Source organism: Pantherophis guttatus, chromosome 4 (assembly GCF_059756535.1).
Source record: "Pantherophis guttatus breed Tessera chromosome 4, ASM5975653v1, whole genome shotgun sequence".
Taxonomy (NCBI): domain Eukaryota; kingdom Metazoa; phylum Chordata; class Lepidosauria; order Squamata; family Colubridae; genus Pantherophis; species Pantherophis guttatus.
The window spans coordinates 61,274,104-61,297,896 of NC_142066.1; the positions used below are offsets into that span (position 1 = coordinate 61,274,104).

General features: G+C 37.7%; 1 protein-coding gene across 2 annotated transcripts in view; it reads left to right on the forward strand.

Moving 5' to 3' along the window:
• Positions 1-7,411: 7,411 nt before the first annotated feature.
• The window catches only part of LOC117664844 (amine oxidase [copper-containing] 3-like), a 31,020-nt gene continuing 14,638 nt past the window's right edge, over positions 7,412-23,793 (forward strand). The window contains exon 1 of one of the 2 annotated variants that reach the window (XM_034416209.2): positions 7,412-9,535. In XM_034416209.2, coding sequence (XP_034272100.1) covers positions 7,966-9,535 — 1,570 coding nt within the window. In that variant the 5' untranslated portion in view covers positions 7,412-7,965. Of the gene's footprint in view, positions 9,536-20,070; positions 21,741-23,793 lie in introns of those variants that run through there. The other variant, XM_034416210.3, reaches the window with a different exon arrangement.

Below are 23,793 nucleotides of genomic sequence, written 5' to 3' on the forward strand. Positions count from 1 at the left end.
CTGGAACGTGCATAGAATATTTGACTCCACATAAGAGTAGCAAGCTGTAACTTATCTTCAAGCCTCTTCCATGAGAGATTCAATTTTTTGCTGAACTATCCACTAGGGAATTACTCAAATATTCTGTATATTGTCAGAGCAATGATCTGATCAAATACATTGTTTTAAAGCAAGGTACAGTTGTATGCAAAAATTTAGGCACTCCTGGTCAAATTCCTAATTGCATAAAAGATGGTGCAAGTTCCACATAATGTAGAATTAAACATGACATCTTTCTATACCTTTGGAAGCTTTTTAATGTGCAGCTTGCAAATTCATAATAAAAGAACAATGAATATGATAGATGCAAAATGTAATAGGTGCAAAAGTTGGTTCACCCTCTCAGTATTCGAAGCACTTCTCAGAAATGGAAATTCCAAATGCTTCCCATAGATAGCTAATATTTGTTTTATTGTTTCCCTGATAATAAGCCCAATCGGGCTTTTGAACTCATGGCAATAAGGCCAAGCGCTTATTCCAGGGTTCAAAAAAAATAAATAAGGGTCTTATTTTTGGGGAAACACTGTAGAATTCACGCACACACACACACTTTTACAGAGCCTTTCTCAGAAATATTAGGCTTTCTATAAATACACATGGAGTCAGATTTGCAGGAAGGTCTCATTCGCCTTTTTACCATTCAAAGGTTTTAAGAGCTTCTGTTCATTTTTCAATTCATTAAAATGTACAAAATGACCAGGGGTGTCTAAGCATTTACATATAATGGTATATTCCTAATGATAGCAAAGTGATCCTTACATCAGAACTGACACTAAACCTGGATCTATAGTACTGAAACCTTGAATGTGTTCTTTTAATGGATCTGATACTTGCTTTTTTCTTTTTGTGAAGTTTTTTTTTCAGGGATTATCACACTGAATACTGAATAGGTTGATAATTTAAATTCTTAGAATATAAATTCCTGTGGGGGTTATAGTTTATTGGTTTGGTTTTATGCAGTTGAAGGAAAGAAAAATACGGGTAACAGGAGGAAGGAAAGTGCAGAATCTGGACTATTTACAGTGTAAGTATGTTTACTGACCAGACAATCCCTAGAACTCATCCCAGGATATTAGTAGTTTTGTACTTATCCCCTTTTTACAACAAGGGTTGCAAAGCTTGCTCTAAAACATTTTGCCATCATAAATCAGATGAATCCAGTACCTCAAACTAATATGCCATCAGAAATACCAAGCTTGTTTTTCCTTCACTTCCACTTGCAGGTGCTATATAAATCAGGTTGGCAACACTTGGCACAGGATAAAAAGGCAGAATTCATTTTTTAATTCGGTATACTCTTAGGGCAAAACATACATGCCTGTATCCAAACTTTCAAGTTGAATTGTCAGTTTACACAGGTTTATTGTGAGGCTAGTTGTGAGTTGTACATATGCTAATCAATTAAAGGATAATGAGAAAGAACAGGATATGCTCATTTTATAAATACCTCCTAACACTCCCACAACTATCAAAAGAGCAGCGTTTCTTTTCACATTGTCTTATTTTACTTCTCTCTTATTCCTGCAGTAGGTGGCTGTAAAGTGATCATGTTTAGAGGGATTCTTGCCTTTTGGGGAAGAATCAACATCAAGAGCTTTCAGCGGACTATGGGAATTAGTATATTTAGTGTGTAAAATCTGCTCTAGTTTTGACTACACAGATGGTAGTGAGTCTGAGATTCTCAAATTCCATTCCTGCTTTGAGCTGAGATTTATCTGACTTGTCTTGGCTGCAGTTCTTCCTCCTCTTCCTCAAGGCTAATTTCATAACTCACTATAACTTGTGCTAATGGTATCTGTTGAGGGGAAGCACTATTGAAGGAGCAAGTCTATGATTTGGGTTTTATCCTGGACTTACAGCTCTGTAGGAACAGCAGATGGCAATAGCCAAGAGGCCTTTATCCAGTTCTAGCTAGTTCATTAATTGTACCTCTACCTAGGAGAAGAAAATAATACAGTGACTCATGCCATCATCATCATTACTTGAACTACTGCAGTACCTACTTTGGGCTGCCTTTAAAGCAGATGTTACATCTAGCTTAAAGTACTGTTGTAGCTTATATGTTAGCTATTGCTCACTAGAGTGAAAGAACATTATGCTTGTGTTGTGAATCTGGACTGGTTACCAGTAGGCTTTCAGGTACATTTAAAGTGCTGGTTTTTACCTTTAATTTTTTTTATGGCATATGGCATACTTTCAGGATTCTTACAGTAGAGTTGGTTCAACCAATTCAATTTCGCTGAGAACTGCTGGTGGTTCTCCATTTTTTAAGAGAGGAAGAAGACCAAAACTCAAATATAAATGCTTTTCAGTAGCAGTACAGCTCCCCTGAAACACATGCAAACTTCAAATTTGACTGCCTTCTGGAAGAAGCTAAAAATGAACTAGAGGGCAATCTGGGATATGATTCTATCTGGAGTGGTATATTAATGGTTGCTGAACTATTATACCATGTTGCAGGTTTTATGATGTTTTATGTTTTTATGTAAATTAGCTATTGTTGATGGGGCCTAAGAATCCTCTAAGACCACAGCAAGAGATTGTGTGTCTGCCTGTTTTGTCTTCAGCCCTCATCCTAAGTACAAATTTCTGCTCAGTTGTAAACATTTGATCTGAGGATAAATTAGCCTTTTGTCAAAACTGGAAATTCTCAATAAAATTACATGTATATTCTTTTGTAGAGGACATTGTTGCTTGTTTCAGTGGTTTCAAATATGAGTTTCTCAGATAACCTGTTTCCATGGTCAAATGAGTTGGATATCCAGGACTGAGGTTTTGAAGAGCCTTCACATTTAGAAGCCCCAGTCCTTGTCCCTTCAAGAGAGCTTTTTTACATTACCGTGGCAGATCTTTACAACAGGTTTCTCTGAGGTGTTAACTGTTCCCTTCAAGTCTAGGATAACTCGCCACAGCCAACTTGCCATGGGACAACTCGCCACAGGACAGAAGTTACACTAATATTGAAAAAAAATAGTGGGATAGAATTATTAAAGGATGCAAAAGAAGGAACAAAATGAAATGTGAATGACAAAAATTAAAACAATGTTTTAATTATTTTAAACAATTAAATCAAAATGTTGAATTGTCCTGCAATGAGTTGGCCTGTGATGAGTTATCCCATTCCAAACCTAAATTTGCATAAATCAAGTCTATTTGCCTGCTGAATTCTAACTTGTTTCTGTAATGTGTAAACAAGTATTCCCCTTTGCTACCTACTTTTTCCTTATCTCTATCCAGTTTTGTTTTCCAACCTGAGGTTTTTAGTTTTGGGAAGGATTTGATTTGTTCTTGCTGGAAGGGAGATAAAAAAACCAGTGCTTATATATTTTTCTGCAACATACATAGAAGTTGACAGAGTGAGGGCAGATGAAGAATCAATATATACAAAAGGGTTTCCTTATTTTATAAGTTTTAATCAGGAGCTCTTAATTCACTTAATATTAATAAATATTAACATTGAACTTATGTTTATTCGTTTATTAGCTGCCTAAAGGCACCCCAAAGAGTGAGATAGGTGGTGTATAATATAATAAATAAATAATATTTGGGAAAAAAGCATCTCCAGGATGATTTCAGCTGGAGCTGGCAACTCTGTTGATAGGAAAGGGAAGTTGGGCATTATACAGCATTTTTTATTTTTTAATTTATTTTTTTGTTGAGCTTATTTAATAGTCAGGTCTTTTCCTCAGGGAAATAAGGTTATGCTTTCTGCAGAATGCAGTCTCTGTCTATAATGGCTCTTTCATATAGTCAGCAAATAAATGTCAACTCTAAAGTATTTTTCTAGAAAGCTTCTGACTTTCAGGTTGTTTTTAAATTGTCTGGGTGATTTCCATTACTTTTTTCATCATCTATTTAATGGATAGTTATGTTTTCTTTCTCAAAAGGTGTTCTTTGATTAATTTGAAATGTACACACCTAGAGAGTGCTTGGCCTCTTTCCTGTGCTGTAATTGAAAATCTTTTATACCTTCTAATTGACAGAATTTCATTTAAGTGAACTAGTGATTTTTCTTGCCTCCTGGCTTAATCAAAGAGAAGTTGACACTGCTACTTATTTGTAAAGAGCATTGCTTTTAATTTCATCTTCTTATCCATTTTCTGAACTTGAAAGATACAATATTATAAGATTCAGGTGGGGTCAGTTCTGTTCCTTCTGAAGCACAACAAATTGTATGTGGTAAAAGCTCCATAATTTGATAAACCCATTCCCATTTTCTGTTTCTAATATTTTCCCTTCAGTTGCAGAGGCACAATATGCATTCAGGGCTTTAAAATACAGGTAGTCCTTACAATCATAATTGAGCCCAAAATTTTTGTTGCTAAGTGAGACATTTGTTAATTGAATTTTGCCCCATTTTACGACCTTTCTTGCTGTAATTGTTAAGTGAATCCCTGCAGTTGTTAAATTATTAACACAGGTGTTAAATGAATCTGGCTTTCCCATTGACTTTGCTTGTCAGAAGGTCGCAGAAGTTGATCACATGATCCCAGGACACTGCAACAGTCATAAATGTGAATCAGTTTCCAAGTGTCTTAATTTTGATCATGTGATCATGGGGATGCTGCAGTGGTCGTAAGTAAAAAACTGTCATAAGTCATTTTTTTAATGCCATTGTAACTTCAAACAACTGTTGTAAGTCGAGGACTACCTGTAATCAGAATAATGTGGGAAAACATAAAAATCTACAGTTGAATACCAGTTCTATTTAAACCTGCTTCATCTATCTGCTGATGTTGCTTATTTTGTGGCCTGCTAGTTCTGGAGAAAAAGAATTATAACACATTGTGCGAATTCTGCTCAACAGTTTCCCTCCTTATCTTTGTCTTCTAGTTTTACTGGATTGCTTTATTAATTTTAATGGATATATAAAAGATGTGGAGTTCGTTTGCAAACTATTTGTAAGTGAAATATGATTGGCTGAAATACTTTCTACCTTTGTAGAATCAGTGCAGATTTGAATGGACTTGCTTATTTTACTTTGCCTATCCTTATTTCAAAAATCAAGGGCTGTGGAAAAGGAACAAAATGTTATGTAAAACAGAAAAAAATCATAGCATTTTAGAAACTAGAAAAAATGAACAGGATACTGTGGTCCAAACAACTATTTCTCCAGCTTCTACTCTTTTCTCTTCAAGGTTTCCTGTTTAGTCCATCAAGAACAGAATCTTGAGTTTCTTTTTACTGACCTGCAGAAGCTTAAAATGTGTAATTTACCGTTGTCAGGAACATTTGCAATATGGTTCTATTAATGTTTACATGCAGTGTAAGCATGCCAGTTCAAAGTCTGTGTGCATCACAGAATTAATTTAATGCAAAATGTACAAAGGTCTTCTGCAGCTGAGCTCAGAAAGCAATAATTGACTTGTAGCTGCACAGCTGCAAATTAGGCAGGATATAGCAATTCAGAAGGGTCCAGATCCCTAGGGAATATGGTATTTTCTAAGATATTTACTCAATAGTTTGAACCCTACATAACTTGAGCCAGAGATAGCCATCTTTGGCCAAAAGTTGCATCTTGCTCTGCTTAAAATTCCAAACCCTCCACACAAAAAATAGGAACAGAAAAAATGGGTGGGATTGAAAGTAAAGATATGTATATAATTCTGCCTCTAGCCATTGCTAGTCAAATACTTGTCAGAGGTCTAAAGGAGGTATAGAAACACTTTAGCAGATAAACAGCACATTTTCTTAGCTATATTAGTAACCTTTAACTACCCCCCCATCCTACCCCCACTTTTTTCTTAAAATTGAAAGTAGCCTATTCTGAAATTACTTTACATATTTTTAAAACAGTCTCAATATATTTGATCAAGTAATACAGGTAAGCCTTCTCCGCTTCCCTTCCCAGGCCTTCAATAACATATATATGTGCTCCATAATGCCATATGTGGCACCCACATGCCTTAGATTTTTTCCATAGCAACTCTGTGGTATACGTTGGGCTGAGAGAGTACAATTGGCCCAAAGATATCCAATGATTTTTCATTATTATTCAAAAAATTTATTATGGTCATCCATTCCAAATGACTCTGGGCAGCTCATAACATCCAAATATAGAATTAAAATTGTTAAAAACATGACAGTAAAAAAAACAACTAGCTGAGATCTTGCTTTTTGGTAGTTGCCTCAAATCGAAAGAAATTATGCCCAAGTAAGAATCTGTTTTCTTTAATAAAATGCATTGAGAGATGAAAGGAATAAGGTTACAAGAATTCCAGCAATTGTTGCAACTATTCTCAAATATTTGTACTAATTCCAATTTAGTACTAATACTAAAGCAACTGTTTTTAGGTTTTTTTCCGCCTTCCGATGCAGCACAGAGATGGATCTTTTCATTGGTAACAGAGAAGTCTGCAGCTGGCTGTTCACAAAATGGTCTTCTAGACTAACCACTGGAGGATGAATTTAAACCAGTTTTCCCCCCCAACCTCACCAAAGACTACTGTATTTTGAATGGTTATATTATATTTAACCATACTTTTAAAGATTTCATAAATGTTGCTTCTCTAATCTCTTTCAAGGAAGGAAGGTGGCTAATATTGTCAGTTACAGAGTAGATCCAGAAAGCATTTGCTTTTTGTCCATCCTATCCTAGGTCACATTTGCTACTGTGCATGCAGACAATTGAATGAAGAAATCGAACAGTAGAAAATGAGAAAGGTGCAGGAAACAGATATAGCCTGCTGATATAAATGAAGATTAGAGGTTGTTTAGATCTTCAGGAAAGTGTTGCAACTGTAGTCCAAGGGAGAACAAGGTACCTGAGGCCAGCTGTGGAGGACAACAGTTTGCCCTGGAAAGAGACAGAAAGAGCTCATTCATTCTGTAAGTTTCAGGAAACCAAATAGCAGCAAACTAGAAGCAGGAATGGAAATTCCCACAAAGACCTTCTCCTGCCTGCAAGAGTTTGTGTTTTTCTTTCCTCAGCAAGCCAGGCACAAAAAAGAATAGAACTGTCTGAAGTCATCTGGCTGAGCTGAGTGGAAATTCAGTGTGAAGTCAGTCAAGCTGTGCTGCTTGCCCTAAAAAAATTCAAAGAAGAAATGGAAAATGCTGTATGAAAGAGGGAATCTTTCAAACTTCATAGCCCTTTGGATTTCCTGAAGCATGACACAAGGTCCTGTCTCAATCCAGAGAAAGATAAAGCAGCAGACATTCATGTATGCCTGTTGTTTGGACCCTGCTATTTGGCAGACTCATGGAGGCAGACAATGCAATTCCTAAGTCATAACTTTGCTTGCTGCCTTGCCTTGCTGCAGGACAAATTTGCTCAGCATTCCTTCTGAAAGAACTGTAAGGTATGGCAAAACATATACCCTTCTAACATGGATGTACCTCGATAAAAATGTTGCCTTTCTATGAGTTAATGTCATACTGTATGTCGATTCTGATGAGCCAATCAAAACAATATTCGTAGAGTGGTGGTTGGTTGTTAAGATATTTTGTTAATTGTTGCATCAATCCTATGTGTTTTGATTGCTGTAGCCATCATGAATCCTTCAAGGAGCAGTTGCATTTAATCATTGTAATGAATGTACATTGCTAGCCCAAAGAACTAACTTTGGAGAAGGAGAGAGCTTTTTTGATTTCTAAAACATGCTACAGCTATCAGACATTCTAGTATCTATATTTGCCATTCCTTGGAAAACTCGAGTGGAAGAGCAAACTGAAATAAGTGGTTTATGATTTATCCCGTGACTCACCACTATTTTCTCTAGCCCCAGGATGTCTGTGCTGCAGCACAACGTATCTCCACAGGCATGAAGAAGAGGGTCATATTCCTTTGCTGACCTTTGAAACCAGCCCCCTTTCAAGTTTCTCCCTCCTTCTAGTCTGTCTTTCATTCTAGTTAGTTATAATTCCAGAGAGTGGTTTGGAATCGGAACACCACTGCTAGCCTCCTCTGTTCCTGCTGCTGCAAAGATGAATCAGAAAGTTCTTTTCCTCATGCTCTTTCTAGCCTTTCTAGCAATTTTTGCTTTAGTATGTATCTTGTTGACCAGAGACGGAAAGTATGAGAGCTGTGCTTCCCAATCTCAAGCTTTAACTGAGCACCTAAATGACAAATGGAGTTGTCTCTTTGCTGATTTATCACAAGAGGAATTAGTCCATGTAGTACAGTATTTGAAATCCAACCTTGGAGCCACCTTGGAAGATGCTTCTCGTGCAAAGCCTTCTGATAACTGCATTTACTCTGTTGATTTGGAGTTGCCCTCTAAAGCAGACACATTATCATTTCTGGATCATGGAGGAAGATGCCCACCTAGGCTGGCTTTGGTTGTAGTGTATTTTGGAAATCAGCCAGATCCAAATGTTACTGAATATGTGGTGGGTCCCCTCCCACAGCCATTGTATCACCGGGATGTGACAGTGCAAAAGTATGGAGGACACGTGCCATATTATCGCAGACCTCCACTGATTGCTGAATACCAGCAGATGGCCCGCTTTCTGCAGACTACAGTGTTTCCCACAGCCCCAAGCTTCATGCATGAAGTATTGAACTACGATGGAGCCAACCTAGCAGCAATGACTACATCGCCAAAGGGAATGAAATCTGGGGATCGTGAAACGTGGTTGATCCTGTACCAGAATGTAACTGGTTACTTTTTACATCCTGTTGGGCTTGAAGTGCTTATAGACCACAGAAGCCTGGATATTACCCATTGGGCTGTCAAGAAAGTGTTTTTTGGTGGCCAATACTATAGGGACATGGCACAATTGGAAAGAGAATTCACAGAGGGGCATATGCATGTGGAAAAGGTGAACAGAGTTCCAGCTGATGGGGGATTCTCCTCAATGAAACCCAGGGTGCGTCATGCCAAACTCAGTTCCCTGAATTATGAACCTTTTGGACCACATTACAGTGTGAAAAACAACCAAATCCACTCTGCATCCTGGAGTTTTGCCTACCGAATGGATTTACATAGAGGACCACAACTTTTTGACATTAGGTTCAAAAATGAAAGGGTTGCGTATGAGCTCAGTGTGCAAGATGCTATGTCAGTCTATGGCTCAAACAATCCTGGTGGGATGTCTATTAGATACATGGATGGGAGTTTTGGAATTGGAAAGTTCTCATCTCCTCTTATGCGAGGGCTTGACTGCCCTTATTCTGCTACTTATCTTAATGTTACCTTCTTAGCAGAAGTAGAAAGACCTCTCATTACTCGTGATGCTATTTGTGTTTTTGAACTGGATATGGGAGTTCCATTTCGGCGTCACTTTTCCAAACTCCACTCTCTGTATTATGGAGGGCTACAAAGCACCACATTGGTCTTTCGCTCTGTGTCCACCATTGGCAATTACGACTATATCTGGGACTTTTTATTTTATCCAAATGGAGCAATTGAAAACAAAGTCCGTGCCACTGGTTATATAAGTTCATCTTATCTCCATAATGATGGTCTAGAATATGGAAACAGAGTTGGAGACTACACTCTGGGAACAATTCATACACACTTTGTTGGCTTCAAGCTGGATCTAGATGTCGCCGGTAAGTATGCAGATTTTCTGTTTCCATCAAATAAATCTTGAATCCTGTCTACTTCTATTGTGTGCATTTAGATAAGTCTTTATCTCTGACAGACATTTGAATGGATTGCAGAATATCCTTTGTGCTATTTAAGCATACTGGATGAAGACAGAGACTGTGATTTCAAGAGTATCAGCCTCTCTTCTTTTATGTTTATACTCTCCCTGTAGCTATGAATAATTCACTGTCCTTTTCAGATTTCTACATTAGCAAATCTTATAAGTTCAGGCTTTGTACTGTTTGTAAATGCAGAGTAAGAAGCAAAGTTCTGCTGAGTATTAGTGCTAACCTATCCCAGAATACTCATGTTAGCATACCTTGACCCTCTGCTTTCAGAAATGATCTCTTGCTGATATATAATCCTTTTATGAGATCCCAATGATCTATTATTTGCATTTTGGTTTTCAGGTCATAATGCCTTTGTCCTCTGAAGCTGGCCTTCTTTTGAGGGTTTTTTTTTAATAAGCAGAAGATACAAACATGTTAGTTTTATTGTATATGTAACCCCAGCTGGCAAACCTCAAGTAAATTTTTTCTTGATCCTTCTGAGCAAAAAGGCAGCATGTCCTTTCAGTCTGATGACCCAAATTACCATTCTCCATTAGGCCATTTTAATTTCATTTTTGGCAAGATGTTGTGAAAGAAAGACAGGATGGTGTCTCATCTGTATGCTTCTCTCCCTCTCCTCCTATTATAGCAGTTCAGTGAAAAGCAACCTTGTTTTTCAGAAAGTTGCCTTGTATTTTTATTTACTTGCAAGTCATTTTGAAAGATTTTTTTATCCCAAAAGGCAGTTTATAACTAATTGTAATATATAAAGAAACAGAGAATGGAAAAACAGCTAAATCAATGTTTTCACTTAAGTTGTTTCTCTCTCTAGGAGCTTCCAGCCAGAAAGTTTACAGGCACAGGAAACTGTTATTTACTTATTTAGTTTTGGGAGGAATCATCATCACAGCAGTTTTAGAAATACTAAAGTTACAAAATATTCTTTTATCAGCTTGTATTCTTCTGTGCATAGAGGCCGGATCCAGGCTGTGGTGGATGGCAGTGGTGTTCTCCTTCCCCATCATAGTGAGACTAATAGCCAGAAGAAGAAAAAACTCACCGCTTTTGCCCGCTCTCCCTCCTTCCCTCCCTCCCTCCCTTCCTTCCTTCATTCATTCCTAGAGGGCTGCCCAAATTCATCAGCATACTATTTTAAATAAAATAGAAATATATAAAATTTAAAAACCTTGCCGTCCATTCTAACCAAGACCTGGAGGAAAAGACAGGTTTTCACAACTTTTTAAAAGCTTTTGAGGATGGAAATATATAGATCAGTGGGAGGAGGATGTTCTAGAAGGCAGGTGCTCTTCCAGAAAAGGCCTATTTTTTTGGATCCATGAGGTGATGTTTAATTGATAGAACCAGCCCACTCTATTTGATAATATAGGAAGACAGAAACCATTGGAGATAGGCAGCCCTTCAGACAAGCAAAACCTATGCCATGAAGATAATGACCATCACCTTGAATTACATCCAGAAGCTGTCTTGTAGCCAATGCCATTCATGGAGTAGCAATTTTATATGGGGGTACTGAGAAATGCCCACCTCTGCTTCCACTGTCGTATTCCGAACTAGTTGCCACTTCTGAGTGGTCTTCAAGGGCTGTCCCATCTAGATGACACTGCTATAGTCCACATGCAAGGTGACTAGGATGGGATTGATTGTTTGCAGGGGGCCCTGGTTCAGTAGCAGGTGCATATCAGATGAATGTGTTCCTGATTACAGTTGCTGAATATTCTTCAGGCAGGAACTGTGAACCCAGAAAATGTCCTCAAATTGCATGGTATTTCTGAATGTGGGAGGGCTATACCATCTAGGATTTAATATGGAAAAATTCCAGGGCTGGGTAGTCTACCTGCTCAGAGGCACTTAGTCTTGTTGGGATTGAGCCTGTCATTTCCTATTAGATCCCTAGACACTACAACAAGATTTAATAGCATTTCTTGGACAGCCCAGATGTATACCAGTCCAAATATACAACTGGACATCATTAGTATACTAATGGTTCCTGGCCCCAAACCAATAGATAAACTCATTTAAACAGAAATAGCAAGAATATCAAACCCAGAGACATCAACTGAAACAGAGCAAAGAGGAAAACTGCTTTAGAATAGTGCCTTCATCCTTAATCTCAGTAGATAAAACCAGAAAGTCCATGGTATGACTGGTGGACTGAGAGCCACTGAAAGACCAAGGAGAACCAAAATAGCAGACCTCCCAACTCAGAAGTGATCAATGCTGACGCCAAGCTATGCTCTAGTTTAAAAGTCAATTGCAAAGAATCCAGATAATCTCTTTATTCTGAACCGTCTGAAGTTGCAGCTGGGCCACTTTCTAAAAAACTTCCCTAAAAGGAGAAGGTTGGAGACTGGACAGATAATTGGAATATTGGGGCCACAGTGGTTTTGAGGAGGGGACATATAATACATTCTTACTATTGCACTGGGAATCTTACATTCTCCACTTCCCCTCTTCCCTCATTAATTTGAAGTTGCCTCCTGTTTCCTCAATACCATTTTTGTTCAAAGCCCAGGCAGGAGATAGTTTAAACTTTTTTCACTTTGATGTTCTAACAAAAAATGTACTCAGACAACTTTTTAAAAAATGTTGACTCATTATAAACAATCTCATTATTCCAACCTTTTTTCACATATTTATCTGCTGCAATTCCATGCAGGATTAATCTGACTCTAGTGGGTGGTGCTCATCTCTGTTTCTTAGCTGAGGGAGCCAATGTTGTCCAAAAACATTTCCATGGTCACATGGTACCATCTTTGTGGTAGTCCCTCAAATACTGGAATACTGCTTTCATGCTTCCCTTAGTCCTTCTTTTCATTAGAGTAGACATATCCAATTCCGTTCTTCATGTTTTAGCCTCCAGCCCCCTAACCATCCTTGTTGCTCTTCTCTGCACTTTGTACCTTTTTTATATTGTAGTGATCAGAACAGGACACAGTGTGCCAATTCTGGTCTTACTGAAGCTTTGTAAAGCATCCTAATACTTCATGTGATCTTGATTCTATCCTCCTTTTAATGCAGCCTAGGATTGCACTGGCTTTCTTGGCTGCCGCCGCACACTGCTGGCTCATATCTAAGTGATTGTTCACTAGGACTCCAAGGACTTAACAGTTACTGATATTGAGCCACATTTCGCCTGGTCTATACCTGTACAATTAGTTTTTCTTGCCTAAATGTATAACCTTACTTTTATTCACAATGAATTTCATTTTGTTAGATAGGGCCCAGTATTCAGTTCTATTAAGTTCCATTGGGATCATGAGCCTATCTTCTGGGGTGTTGATTCGTGTTATCTGCTGATTTGATGAGTTTCCCTTCTATTCCCTGTCTAAATTGTATATGAAAATGTAGAAGAGAACTGGACCTAAAACAGAACCTTGGGATACCCCACTGTAGATATAGTTCCATTAAGGACTACACATTAAGTCCGGTTTTCAGCCAGTTACAAATCCATCTGGTGGTGGTGCTGTCTATCTCACATTTTTCTAGCTTAACAAGAAGTAAGTTGTGGTCTACTTTGACAAATGTCTTCCTGAAATCCAAATATACTATGCCCACAGCATCTTGCTGATCCACTAGTTCAGTCACTTTGTCAAAAAATGAAATTCACAGCAGCATGTAACTAATTTCACATCTATTGAATTTCAGTCCCAGCAATCAAGGCTGGAGGCTAGCTGAGTGGATTAAAAAGGCCAGCACATTTTTCTTTCACAACCAGCTATTTTATGTAAAACATAAACAAATGGCATTCTAAATGTCTATGGAGCAGTGGTGAAATGTAAAATTTGTTATTATCTGTTCTGTGGGCGTGGCTTGGTGTGGGAGTAATGTGCCTCGGTGGGTGTAGCCAACTTTTTTTTTTTTTTTTTTACTTTTAAAAGCATTTTTTCTACAACCTCTTCGGCTGAAGAAGTTGTAAAAAAATGCTTTTAAAAGGCTCTGACGATCAGGCAACTCAGCTGGGATCATCAGAGCCTTTTAAAAGCATTTTTTCTACAACCTCTTCGGCCAAAGAGGTTGTAGAAAAAATGCTTTTAAAAGCCTCTGATGAACCCAGCTGAGCTGCCCGATCATCAGAGGCTTTTTTTACTTTTAAAAGCATTTTTTCGGCTGAAGAAAAAATGTTTTTAAAAGTTTAAAAAAAAGGCTCTGATGATCGCGTGGCTCAGCTGGGCATGGGGGAGGCAGGGATTTTTGCGCTACCCGCCACCATCGCTACCAGATCGGGTGATCCGGTCCAAACCGGGAGCATTTCACCCCTGCTATGGAGGTTCTCAGTCATCCAGGTCGTGATTGTCCCAAAGGATGAGCTTCTTGGATGAGAAACGAAACGTCTTCAAGGAAAAAACAGAAAGTCCAGTTGCCTCTTGAAAAAAAAGCACCCTTGGGACAAATGGCATAGTACCTTAAAGAGACTGCAAATAAGAATTCTTGTGTTCTTAAATGCTTACTCTAAATGCATCTTCCAAAGATTTAGAACCATTTTACTTTTTATCTTTTCTGCTACTGATAAGGAAGTCAATAGTTCACCATTTTCAGATTATTTTACTGTTAAATTAAATCTCTAATTTATATAATTTATTTGACATCTGGCTCTTTTATATCCATTGCTTCCTTTCTCTCAGGAAAAAGATCAGAACTGCTCAAATAGAACAATAATGGCTTCTGATGGTTTTAGTTCAACTGGTTGTATTGTATCTCTTCTTCCTGTCCCATACCCTGAATCCAATAGATCAGTAAACATAATAAAAAATATAGATTTTTAAAAGAATTCTGACCCTTAATTAACTATTTATGGGAAATTAAAATAATACTAAGAAATACTACTGACATGTTAAGAATTCAACCTAATAGTTGATGTCCTCTTCAAGTTGAGCCCAGTTCCTGCTGACCAGTGGCCCCATTCTTGGCAAAAGTATAAAGATAACTTTTCTTTGCCTTCTTCCAGGATATTTCAGCTGTCCAATCTAGATTACAACCTTACTAGTTTTTGGTAGTCTTCCATGCAAGAACGTACTACTTTTGGGGAGATCAGCCAGTTCAATGCTGCCACCTATCAGGGTGAAATGACCAGAGATTAAAAAGCAAAAGAAAGAAAAGGGTAAAGCAACTCAATGAAAATATAGCATAGAACACAATAATTAAAACTATAGCTGGAAGCACCTGGACAAGTTCCCAAAGATTAACTTGGCTTACTGTTGGGAGTCTCCAGTTTGGCACATCAGTTTGGGAACTTTAATTCTCACAATTCCCAGCAAGCTGAGAAATAGGGACATTTGGAGGGGGATTCAAAATTCTCAAAAATGTACAAGGACTGATATTTTGGCAGTAGGGCTAATAGAATGCCAAGAACTGAAAATCAGTTAATGATATCTATTCATTTTAAGCTGTAAGGCTTAGCGCATTTCTGAGTAGCCAAGTCTTGATTCTGACCTTTGATGGAGAAAGTCTCTCTGCAGAATTATTCTCTTGGGTATACATTATTCTGGACAGGGAAGAAAATTCCAATAATGCAAACATAGATGTGCCTTAAGAGAGGAAGTGGGTTTAAGAGAAAGTGGGGATAAAATAGCCTTTACTTTGATAACTACTGTGATTAGTTTTGGAAAATAAAAATGAAACTGCATAGAGTTTTCCTTTTCTGATGACTGCTTTTCCCATTAACAAAAGGTCAGTTTTAGGGTACTTCCAACTGGAATGAATACTGGATGGATTAACTAATTGTTGCCCATCTTTGCTATTTTCAACTAGCTAACCTGAACATAGTGAAATGCATGATAAAAATGCAGATCCATATATACAGTATATTTCCTATATGAGTATTTGTGTTTCATACATGAAAAAATATTTGGATTGAACATCTTAATAGAAGAATAAGCAGGGTATAAACAAGGTAGATTGAGCAATGATTTTATCCTACCTAGCAGAAAAATGTACCCACAGTCTTAATTACCATTGTATACAGCCCTCACAGACATAAAATCAGCTTTTTATAACCTATCAAAAGAAATTCTATGGAAGAAATTATTGTCTAATATTATAAATCAAAGGCTCCTTTTATTAATCATATCTACAGTTATATTGTCCTGAGAGCTATACACAGTGCCCCAGGTCAAGGCACTGATTCAATTCCCCTAACCTTGGATGTTTAACAAGGATTTCTCTTTGCTCCATTATTAAATTTTGCTAACAATTTTATTGTCTCTTATTTTAATAACCTGTGCTTTCATCCACCTAACTTAACTAACTGAGAGAAATATCCCAATCCTCTTTTATGTGGATAAGGTTATCCTTTCACCGTTGTTCTGGAGAGCATTTATACATTATTGTGAAGACTGGGAATTATGAACTATCAGAAAACAAACATCATAATCATCCTAGCATTTTTCTTGCAGGTGCAAGGTCTGTTTTTCGGATCAACTATCACCATCTTACACAATCAAATGCAGCATCTGGGTTTAACTGACATTTTTCAAGCCCACAATTATTGTATTTTGCCATCTTCTCTATTGTCTTCTATGGGGCACTTGCTGTCTATATTAAAGTGGAAGGTGATGTAACAGGCAACCGTGTGAGGTGCTGCTCATTGAACATGGCCATACCATTGTAGGCATTTCTCCTGCATTTTCTCTGATATTGACACAGTGCCCATTTGCTTCTGAACTGTGTCATGGCTTACAAGGTCAAGGGGAGAAACACCTAACAACCAAGGTAGTGTGTACATCTCCATGGCATGTAAAGTGCATGCAATTAACATTTGGTGACTGTCCAGCACTCAACAACAGATAGAGCTGCCGGATGCACCATGTTTTTATATATCTTTGATTTTAGATGGATTGGCATGCGTCAATCACAGAGCACATCAGTGATCTTCTTCCACTGTAACCATAAACAGTATCTATTTACTCTTGCACACACTTTGTTTTTGATTCTGCCATCACTTTGCAGATGCGATCCTAGGTGACAAAAGGAGTTGGTCTTCATTAGATCTTCACTGCTGACTTGTATGCTGGTGTTGCTTGGACTGATCTCTAAATATTCAGTCTTTCTGATGTTGAGGTGCAGGCTAAATTGGTTAAGATGGTTGTTCCACATCTGCACCTACTACTGCAATTCTTCTCTAGTGGTAGCTGCGATCATTACGTCATGGGCATAGAGCAAGGCTTAGGGGATGTCATGTTGCAAGGTTTTTTTCATGATAATGTCTATGGCAAAAATGACTAAGCTCTATGGTGGCCTAGAGGTGAAGTTGCTTGCTTCCCACCAGAAGATTGAGAGCTCAATCCTAAGTAGTGACAGATGTTTCTCTCTCAGAGTGCAAAAGTAAAATATCTGCTGTGAACTCCACATAGGTGTCAGAAAGGACATCTGGCTAGTAAACACTCAGCTAAATTCAGTTGCCTCAACTCGACTCTGAATTAAGGGATTACATGGTCATAAAAAGAAAAAAATACCAGTATATGATAAAAATGAACAGCAATGGTGATAATGCTGAACTTTGATGAACACCAACTTTCACAAGAAAGATGTCAGAAAGGCCAACAGTGTATTTCATGCAATTGTTGGTATTTGTATACAGCAACTGGACCCATGTTATCAGTTGTTCAGGCACACTGGTCACATAACGCATACTAAATTAACTGATGCGAAACACACTCAAAGGTTTTTTCAAGGTCAAGGAAAAATAAATGTAGTGGCTTCCCCTTTTCTTGGTATTTGTCCATAAGCATGCAAACTAACTTCAAAGATAAGGTCAGTAATACTAGAGTCTTTGACAACGCCACATTGATGGGTACTGATTTTTATGATGTCATGTAGGCACTGATAGATGATCCGCTCAAAACTCAAAACTTTTCATTGTGTGTGACAGAAGGCGAATTTGCTGATCGTTTGAACAAGCTGCTGGATTGTTTTTATTCTTGGAGAGGGGGATTATGATGTTCATGGCCCAGTTAGCAGGCACTGGGTGTATAATATTTCTGGGAACTTGGTCCCCTATCTAGGCAGGATGTCAGACTGGAGGCAATAGAACTAAAATAGCAACTAGCAATGAAGATAATTTAAATCATACTGTTTACTGTTTTCTGCCAGTCATAGGCACCTAGTTGGAACTACATGATGAAGCATATTTTGAAAAAATCAAGATGGCAGCAAAGACTACCTGATTGAAATTCCACTTTTAAAACTGTCTGACACACATAAAAAGGGGAAAGCACATCAATCACATGATTGTGGCCATTATCCTGACTTATTTGACCCCCCAACCTTCCATGAGAGCATCTCTTAGTCACTCTTCTAGCTAATTAGTTTGTTTCTTCTGCATCCTGAAGTCTCCCAATAATATTTCTGCCCCACATCCAGAATATTAGCAATTACCACTTGTACTGGCTTAGCCACAAATTATTTTGTGAACTGGTCATCTGGATCTGTATAGTTTCCTTTTCTTTATTTTTCTCATTAATTCCTTGTTAATTCCTTTCTTATTTTCCCAGGGGACTTTATTTTCCTCTATTTCAGCAACAGAACTATGAGATTAAAAAAAAACTATGCATGGGAGTATGACTCCTGGCCATCAAATACAGGTAGTCCTCAATTTACAACCACAATTGAGCCCCCAAATTTCTCATGTTAAGCAAGACAGTGTTAAGTGAAGTTTACCCCATTTTACAACCTTGCTTGTCACGGTTGTTAAGGGAATCACTGCAGTTGTTCAGTTAGTAACATGGTTGTTAAGTGAATCTAAGCTTCCACATTGATTTTGCTTGTCAAAAGATCCTGGAGCACTGCAACCATCATAAATTTGGTCAGTTGCCAAGTTTGATCCCATGATTACAAGGATACTTACTATAAAGACCATAAGTGTGGAAAACAATCATAAATTACTTTTTTTAGTGCTGTTGTAACTTCAAATGGTCACTAAACGAACTGTTATAACTCCAGGACTACCTGTAATGACAGACTTACTGGAACGTGAATAATCTTTAACAGTTGCATTTCTAGTACTCAGCAGAAATGCAGTGTTTACAATGGTTAAGAGCTACTATATGGAAGCCTCCTCTTCCCTATGTCTTTTTTTAAAAAGCCCTTTCACAGACAGATGCTTCCTGACAGCCTTGTTTACATAAAGATAATAGGCTTTTATCTTCATGGAAAATATATTGCATTGCAGTAAAAACCAGAATTTCCTGAACTTCATGTGCCATTCTATAGGGAAATCACAAAAATTCCAAGAATATACACGTAGTTATTTGTCCTATTGCTGAATTGATACACTCAGTGTGTCATGACTATTCTTGCTGCCTGGACAAAGAGCTGATAAAAGTTACACTGTCTTTGGCAAATAATGGTATAGACTTGTTTGTTCATTTATTTGTTCTCTACACCTCCAAAACCTGATTAATACAATGTTTTTATTCAACCTGAATATCCTAAATCCTTACATTATTATAATATGCTTTTTATTGTTGAAATCTTCCTTTCCTCTGTGCCAAAATGCTGAGACAGTCTCAAACCGCTATCTCAAAAAAACTCCCAGTTGCTCCTGTAGGAGAAACCTGATTTAGGGTCACAGCAGTCTTAGTGGCCTGTCTCCACTTTTGTAAACTATGCATGGTGTAATGGGTAGTTTTTCTCCACATATTCTGAATTTCATTACCTTCTGATTTATCTGTTGCTTGCTTACAATGATTCTAAGGCTGTTTCTTCACTAATGACTTACAGCATCTTCAGAGCACTACTTTAAAGTGATGTAAAGCCCATCCTCATCAATATAATTTTGACATAGCCATTGCCGAAAGACTACAAAATGCAATAAGTTGCTAGTGCAAAAGTGACCTAAATAATTTATTTGTAGTACTGGCTGCAGTTTCTCAACCTGCAGCACTTGCAGTTCTCCCATACATTCCGTTTGTGCAGCTTTCCTCTAACTTTCTGCAATCAGACAAACTTAATCTCTGAAGATAATCCCAAACTCTACTATTGCAGCCCATCAGATGTTCTTAGTTATTCTATGTCCTAAGCATCTAGTCCAACTTCAGTTCTTTGCAGCAGTAGATCAATTGATCTTCCAATTTACTTCTATGCACGTTTGAGATTTATCTCAGGTTTTAAATAAATAACAGTTGTACTATTACTTAATAGAGCAATATTACTCTGTTAAGAGTAATACACAGCCTATTAATTTGTTTGGGGAATAGTAAAATGCATGAATGAGCAATGTAGCAATAAGTTCAGGAATCCTTTCAAAATGAGGTAATCTGTTATTTTCAATTTAGTATTTAGTTCTTTTCTTGTAATCCATAGTCTTTTAGTACGTGCATTATCCACTTTTGGCACAGTGAAGCTGTCATGAAAGGGCGTTTACTTTTTAATCGAAGCCATGAATTTTAAGCCTCCACTTTTTGGACCCAATCCAATGAGGTCCCATTTCCTGCAGAAAATAGATAAAGTCTCTTGCCATCTAGCAACTATTGAATTGTCTTTGGGACTGCCTTCATTTAAACATCTGGTGAGTCTTCAAGCAATATTTTTGCAGCAATGAACCCAAAAGCTCTCCTTGTTCTTCTTATACTTGCTTTGGTTACTATTTTTGCCTTGGTGTGTGTGTTAGTGACCAGGAGGGAGAAGTCTAGTCATTGTGGTGCTAAATCACCTATTTCCTTGGATAGAAGTCAGAAGAACAAGAATATGATATTTGCTGCCCTGTCAGCAGAAGAGATGGTGCAGGTGGTGAAATATCTGCAACTAAGGTTTCCCTTGGTAGCTGCTTCTCAGGCTGTATTTTCCAATAATTTTATTTATTATATTGATGTCAATATCCCCCGCAAGGAAGAGGTGCTGAAATTCCTTGATCATGATGGACCACGCCCTCCTCGACAAGCATTGGCTGTGGTGTATTTTGGAAATCAACCAGAACCAAATATCACTGAGTATGTTGTAGGGCCACTTCCAGTGCCAACGTATCATTGGGATGTGACAGTGCAAAAATATGGAAAGAAATTATCCTTTCATGGCAGAACTATAATACTCAGTGAATTTGAGGATATTAGGACATTCTTAGTAGAAAGGAAATTTCTAGAGGCACCGACTTTTCTGACTCAAGTATTTGGACATAATGGAAGCAATTTTGAAGGTATTCTCGCAATACCTGGAGGGTTTCAGTCTGGAGATCGCTGTTCCTGGGTTACCTGGTTTCAGAATGTAAGTGGGTTTTTCTTGCATCCATCGGGACTAGAGGTGCTTGTTGACCACAGCAGTCTGAATATCTCTCGCTGGAAAGTTCCAAAGGTATTTTATAATGGCCAATATTTTAATAGTTTGGCAGAACTTGAAAAAGAATTCAGAGCAAAGAGGGTGATTGTAACAAAAGTTAAGCCGGTTTCTTCTGATGGGGGCTTTTCCTCACTTCATCCAAGGACACCCCTTCTAAGATCTGGATCCTTCTATCATGAGCCCTTTGGGCCTCACTACAATGTGAGAAACAACCAAGTAGCTACCCCAACCTGGAGTTTTGCCTTTCGGATGGATGTACAAAGGGGACTCCATCTCTATGATATCCGATTCAAGGATCAAAGGATTGTATATGAACTCAGTGTGCAGGATGCCATTTCTATCTATGGTTCCAATAGTCCTAGTGGAATGTTAACCCGATATATGGATGCAAGTTTTGGACTGGGAAGATATGCATATTCATTAGTTCGTGGAGTTGATTGCCCTTACTCTGCCACTTACCTTGATGCTGTTTATTTAATTGAAAACATCGAGCCAGAGGTACACAAGAACTCAATTTGTGTGTTTGAGCAGAGTACAGGAGTCCCTTTCCGACGTCATTTTTCCAATTTTCAGTCTGTCTATTATGGGGGACTTGCTAGCTCTGTGCTAGTAATGCGTTTTATAGATACCATCGGTAACTATGACTATATCTGGAATTTTATTTTTCATCCAAATGGTGCCATTGAAAGCAAAGTCCAAGCAACTGGATACATAATCTCATCTTTCCTCTATAGTGACGGGCTGGATTATGGTAATAGAGTTGCAGATTACACACTGGGTACAATCCATACTCATGTCATCAACTACAAAGTTGATTTAGATGTTGGAGGTAAGTCCTTGAGAGTCTTAAATAATTTTGATTGTTGCAGTTTTGCACTATTTTCTTCTGCTGTTGGCAACTCTCTGCCCCACTGCTTATTCTTACTGTATCTATCTCAATTTGGGTTTCTTATGGAAAAGCCAACAAGTGATTTGATGGTTAGTAGAAAACTGATGGTTGCCCACCTTGGTCAGATAGTCAATATTGATGAGCAGCAGAATTATTTAATATTTCAATATTTTTTACTGAACCTCCAAACTAAAAGTTTGCAACTCAATTTACAGAGCAAAGTAACTCTGCACCTGAAGAGGGCACCATTTGAACAATGAAAACATTTTCTTTCCTCTCTCTCTCTCTCCCCCCCCCTCACACACACACACACACAAACACACAAGCCATATTACAGACAGTCTTCAACTTACAACCCAATTGAGCCCAAAATTTCCACTGCTAAGCAAGGCAATTGTTAATGAGTTGTGCCCCATTTTATAACCTTTCTTGCCACCATCGATAATTGAATCACTGCAGTTGTTAAGTTAGCAATATAGTTGTTAAGTGAATTGGCTTCCCCATTAACTTTGCTTGAAAGAAGGTTGAAAAAGGTGATCATGTGACCCTGGGACATTGCAACTGTCATAAATATGAGTCAGTTGCCAAGCATCTGAACTTTGATCACATGACCATGGGGATGCTACAACAGTTATATGTGCGAAAAATGGTCATAAGTCACTTATTTCAGTTCCATTGTAATTTCAAACGGTCCCTAAACAAGAAATGGGATATACAGGTAGTCTGTGTAAGTTGAGGACTACCCGTATTTCACTCCTTCAGATTCAGTCGCTCATAACTGTTTTGTTCAAGAGCTGAAGACAATATGTATAGAGTCTCTTCCTCCATTTCCCTCCTTCCCACCCAAAAAACCCCAGTCCTCTGAGGTAGGCTTTCATTGTTTGAGGTGAACTTAGCTTAAGTTTATCCACCTCCAGTTCAACATTTTAACTACTAAACCACACTACTTCATCATTTATCAATGATATCAAAATAAATCCAGCGATTTAGGCTGAAGGAAAATAATTTGAATTTCTAAATCCTACATGATTACTTGTTTCCAGCTTCTTGTCTACTCACTCTAACATAAAATCATGTACTGTATAAACACACACAGTCTATATTTGCTCTTTAACCCTAAAGATTAAATATATGTAATGTATGCATGCAAGCATGCATGCATCTCTCTCTCTCCCCATCTCTCCCTCCCTCCATCTCTCTTTCCCTCTCTCTCCTCCCCTCTCTCTTCCCCATATTCTTATCTTGCACTGGTCAATTACTACAAGAATAGGAATGTCAACGATAAGCAATCATTTACAATTTATTAGGTTCAGCTTTCTAAAGTCCTTAGGGGAAAAACATTTAGGATTAGGTAACAAGTTAAAGGAGTTTCTCAATTTAAGTATGTATAGTATACATACTCAATTCAGTATAAACTTTGTTGTGTCAGTCCTGGATTTAGTGTATTTCAGTGTTTACACATATTCCAATATATGTATACTTAATATTTTATAATCCTATACACATATCTACCATTCTTGTGGCTGTAAAGGCCTAGAGAAGCAATTTGTTTTGTGCCTTCAGCTAGCTTTAAAAAACCACAATTTTTTATAAAACACAGATATTTTCCATAATTTATGCCAGTAATTCAGATCACTATTAGTCATGCCATAGTTGTTCTGCAGGGAGTGATTTGGGAATATAAGAACTCTCTGGTCCAGATCAAGCTTCATCTAGTCTAACATCTGGTAAAACTTTGAAGCAGGATATTTATGCAATAAGAGTTCCTTCCTCCCCCTGTTCCACAACTTGCATACAGAAACACTAATTTTCTTTAATATTATAATTCTTTAGTATCAGAGAAATAGATTATAGCACCACTATAATTTTTTTTACAAGTTAATTGTTTTAATGCGTTGTGAAATACTAATATAATTTGGATACATTAAACTGAAATACTAAAATACATTATAGAAAATAACTGAGTTCTGTGATATTTATACAGTAGAAACTG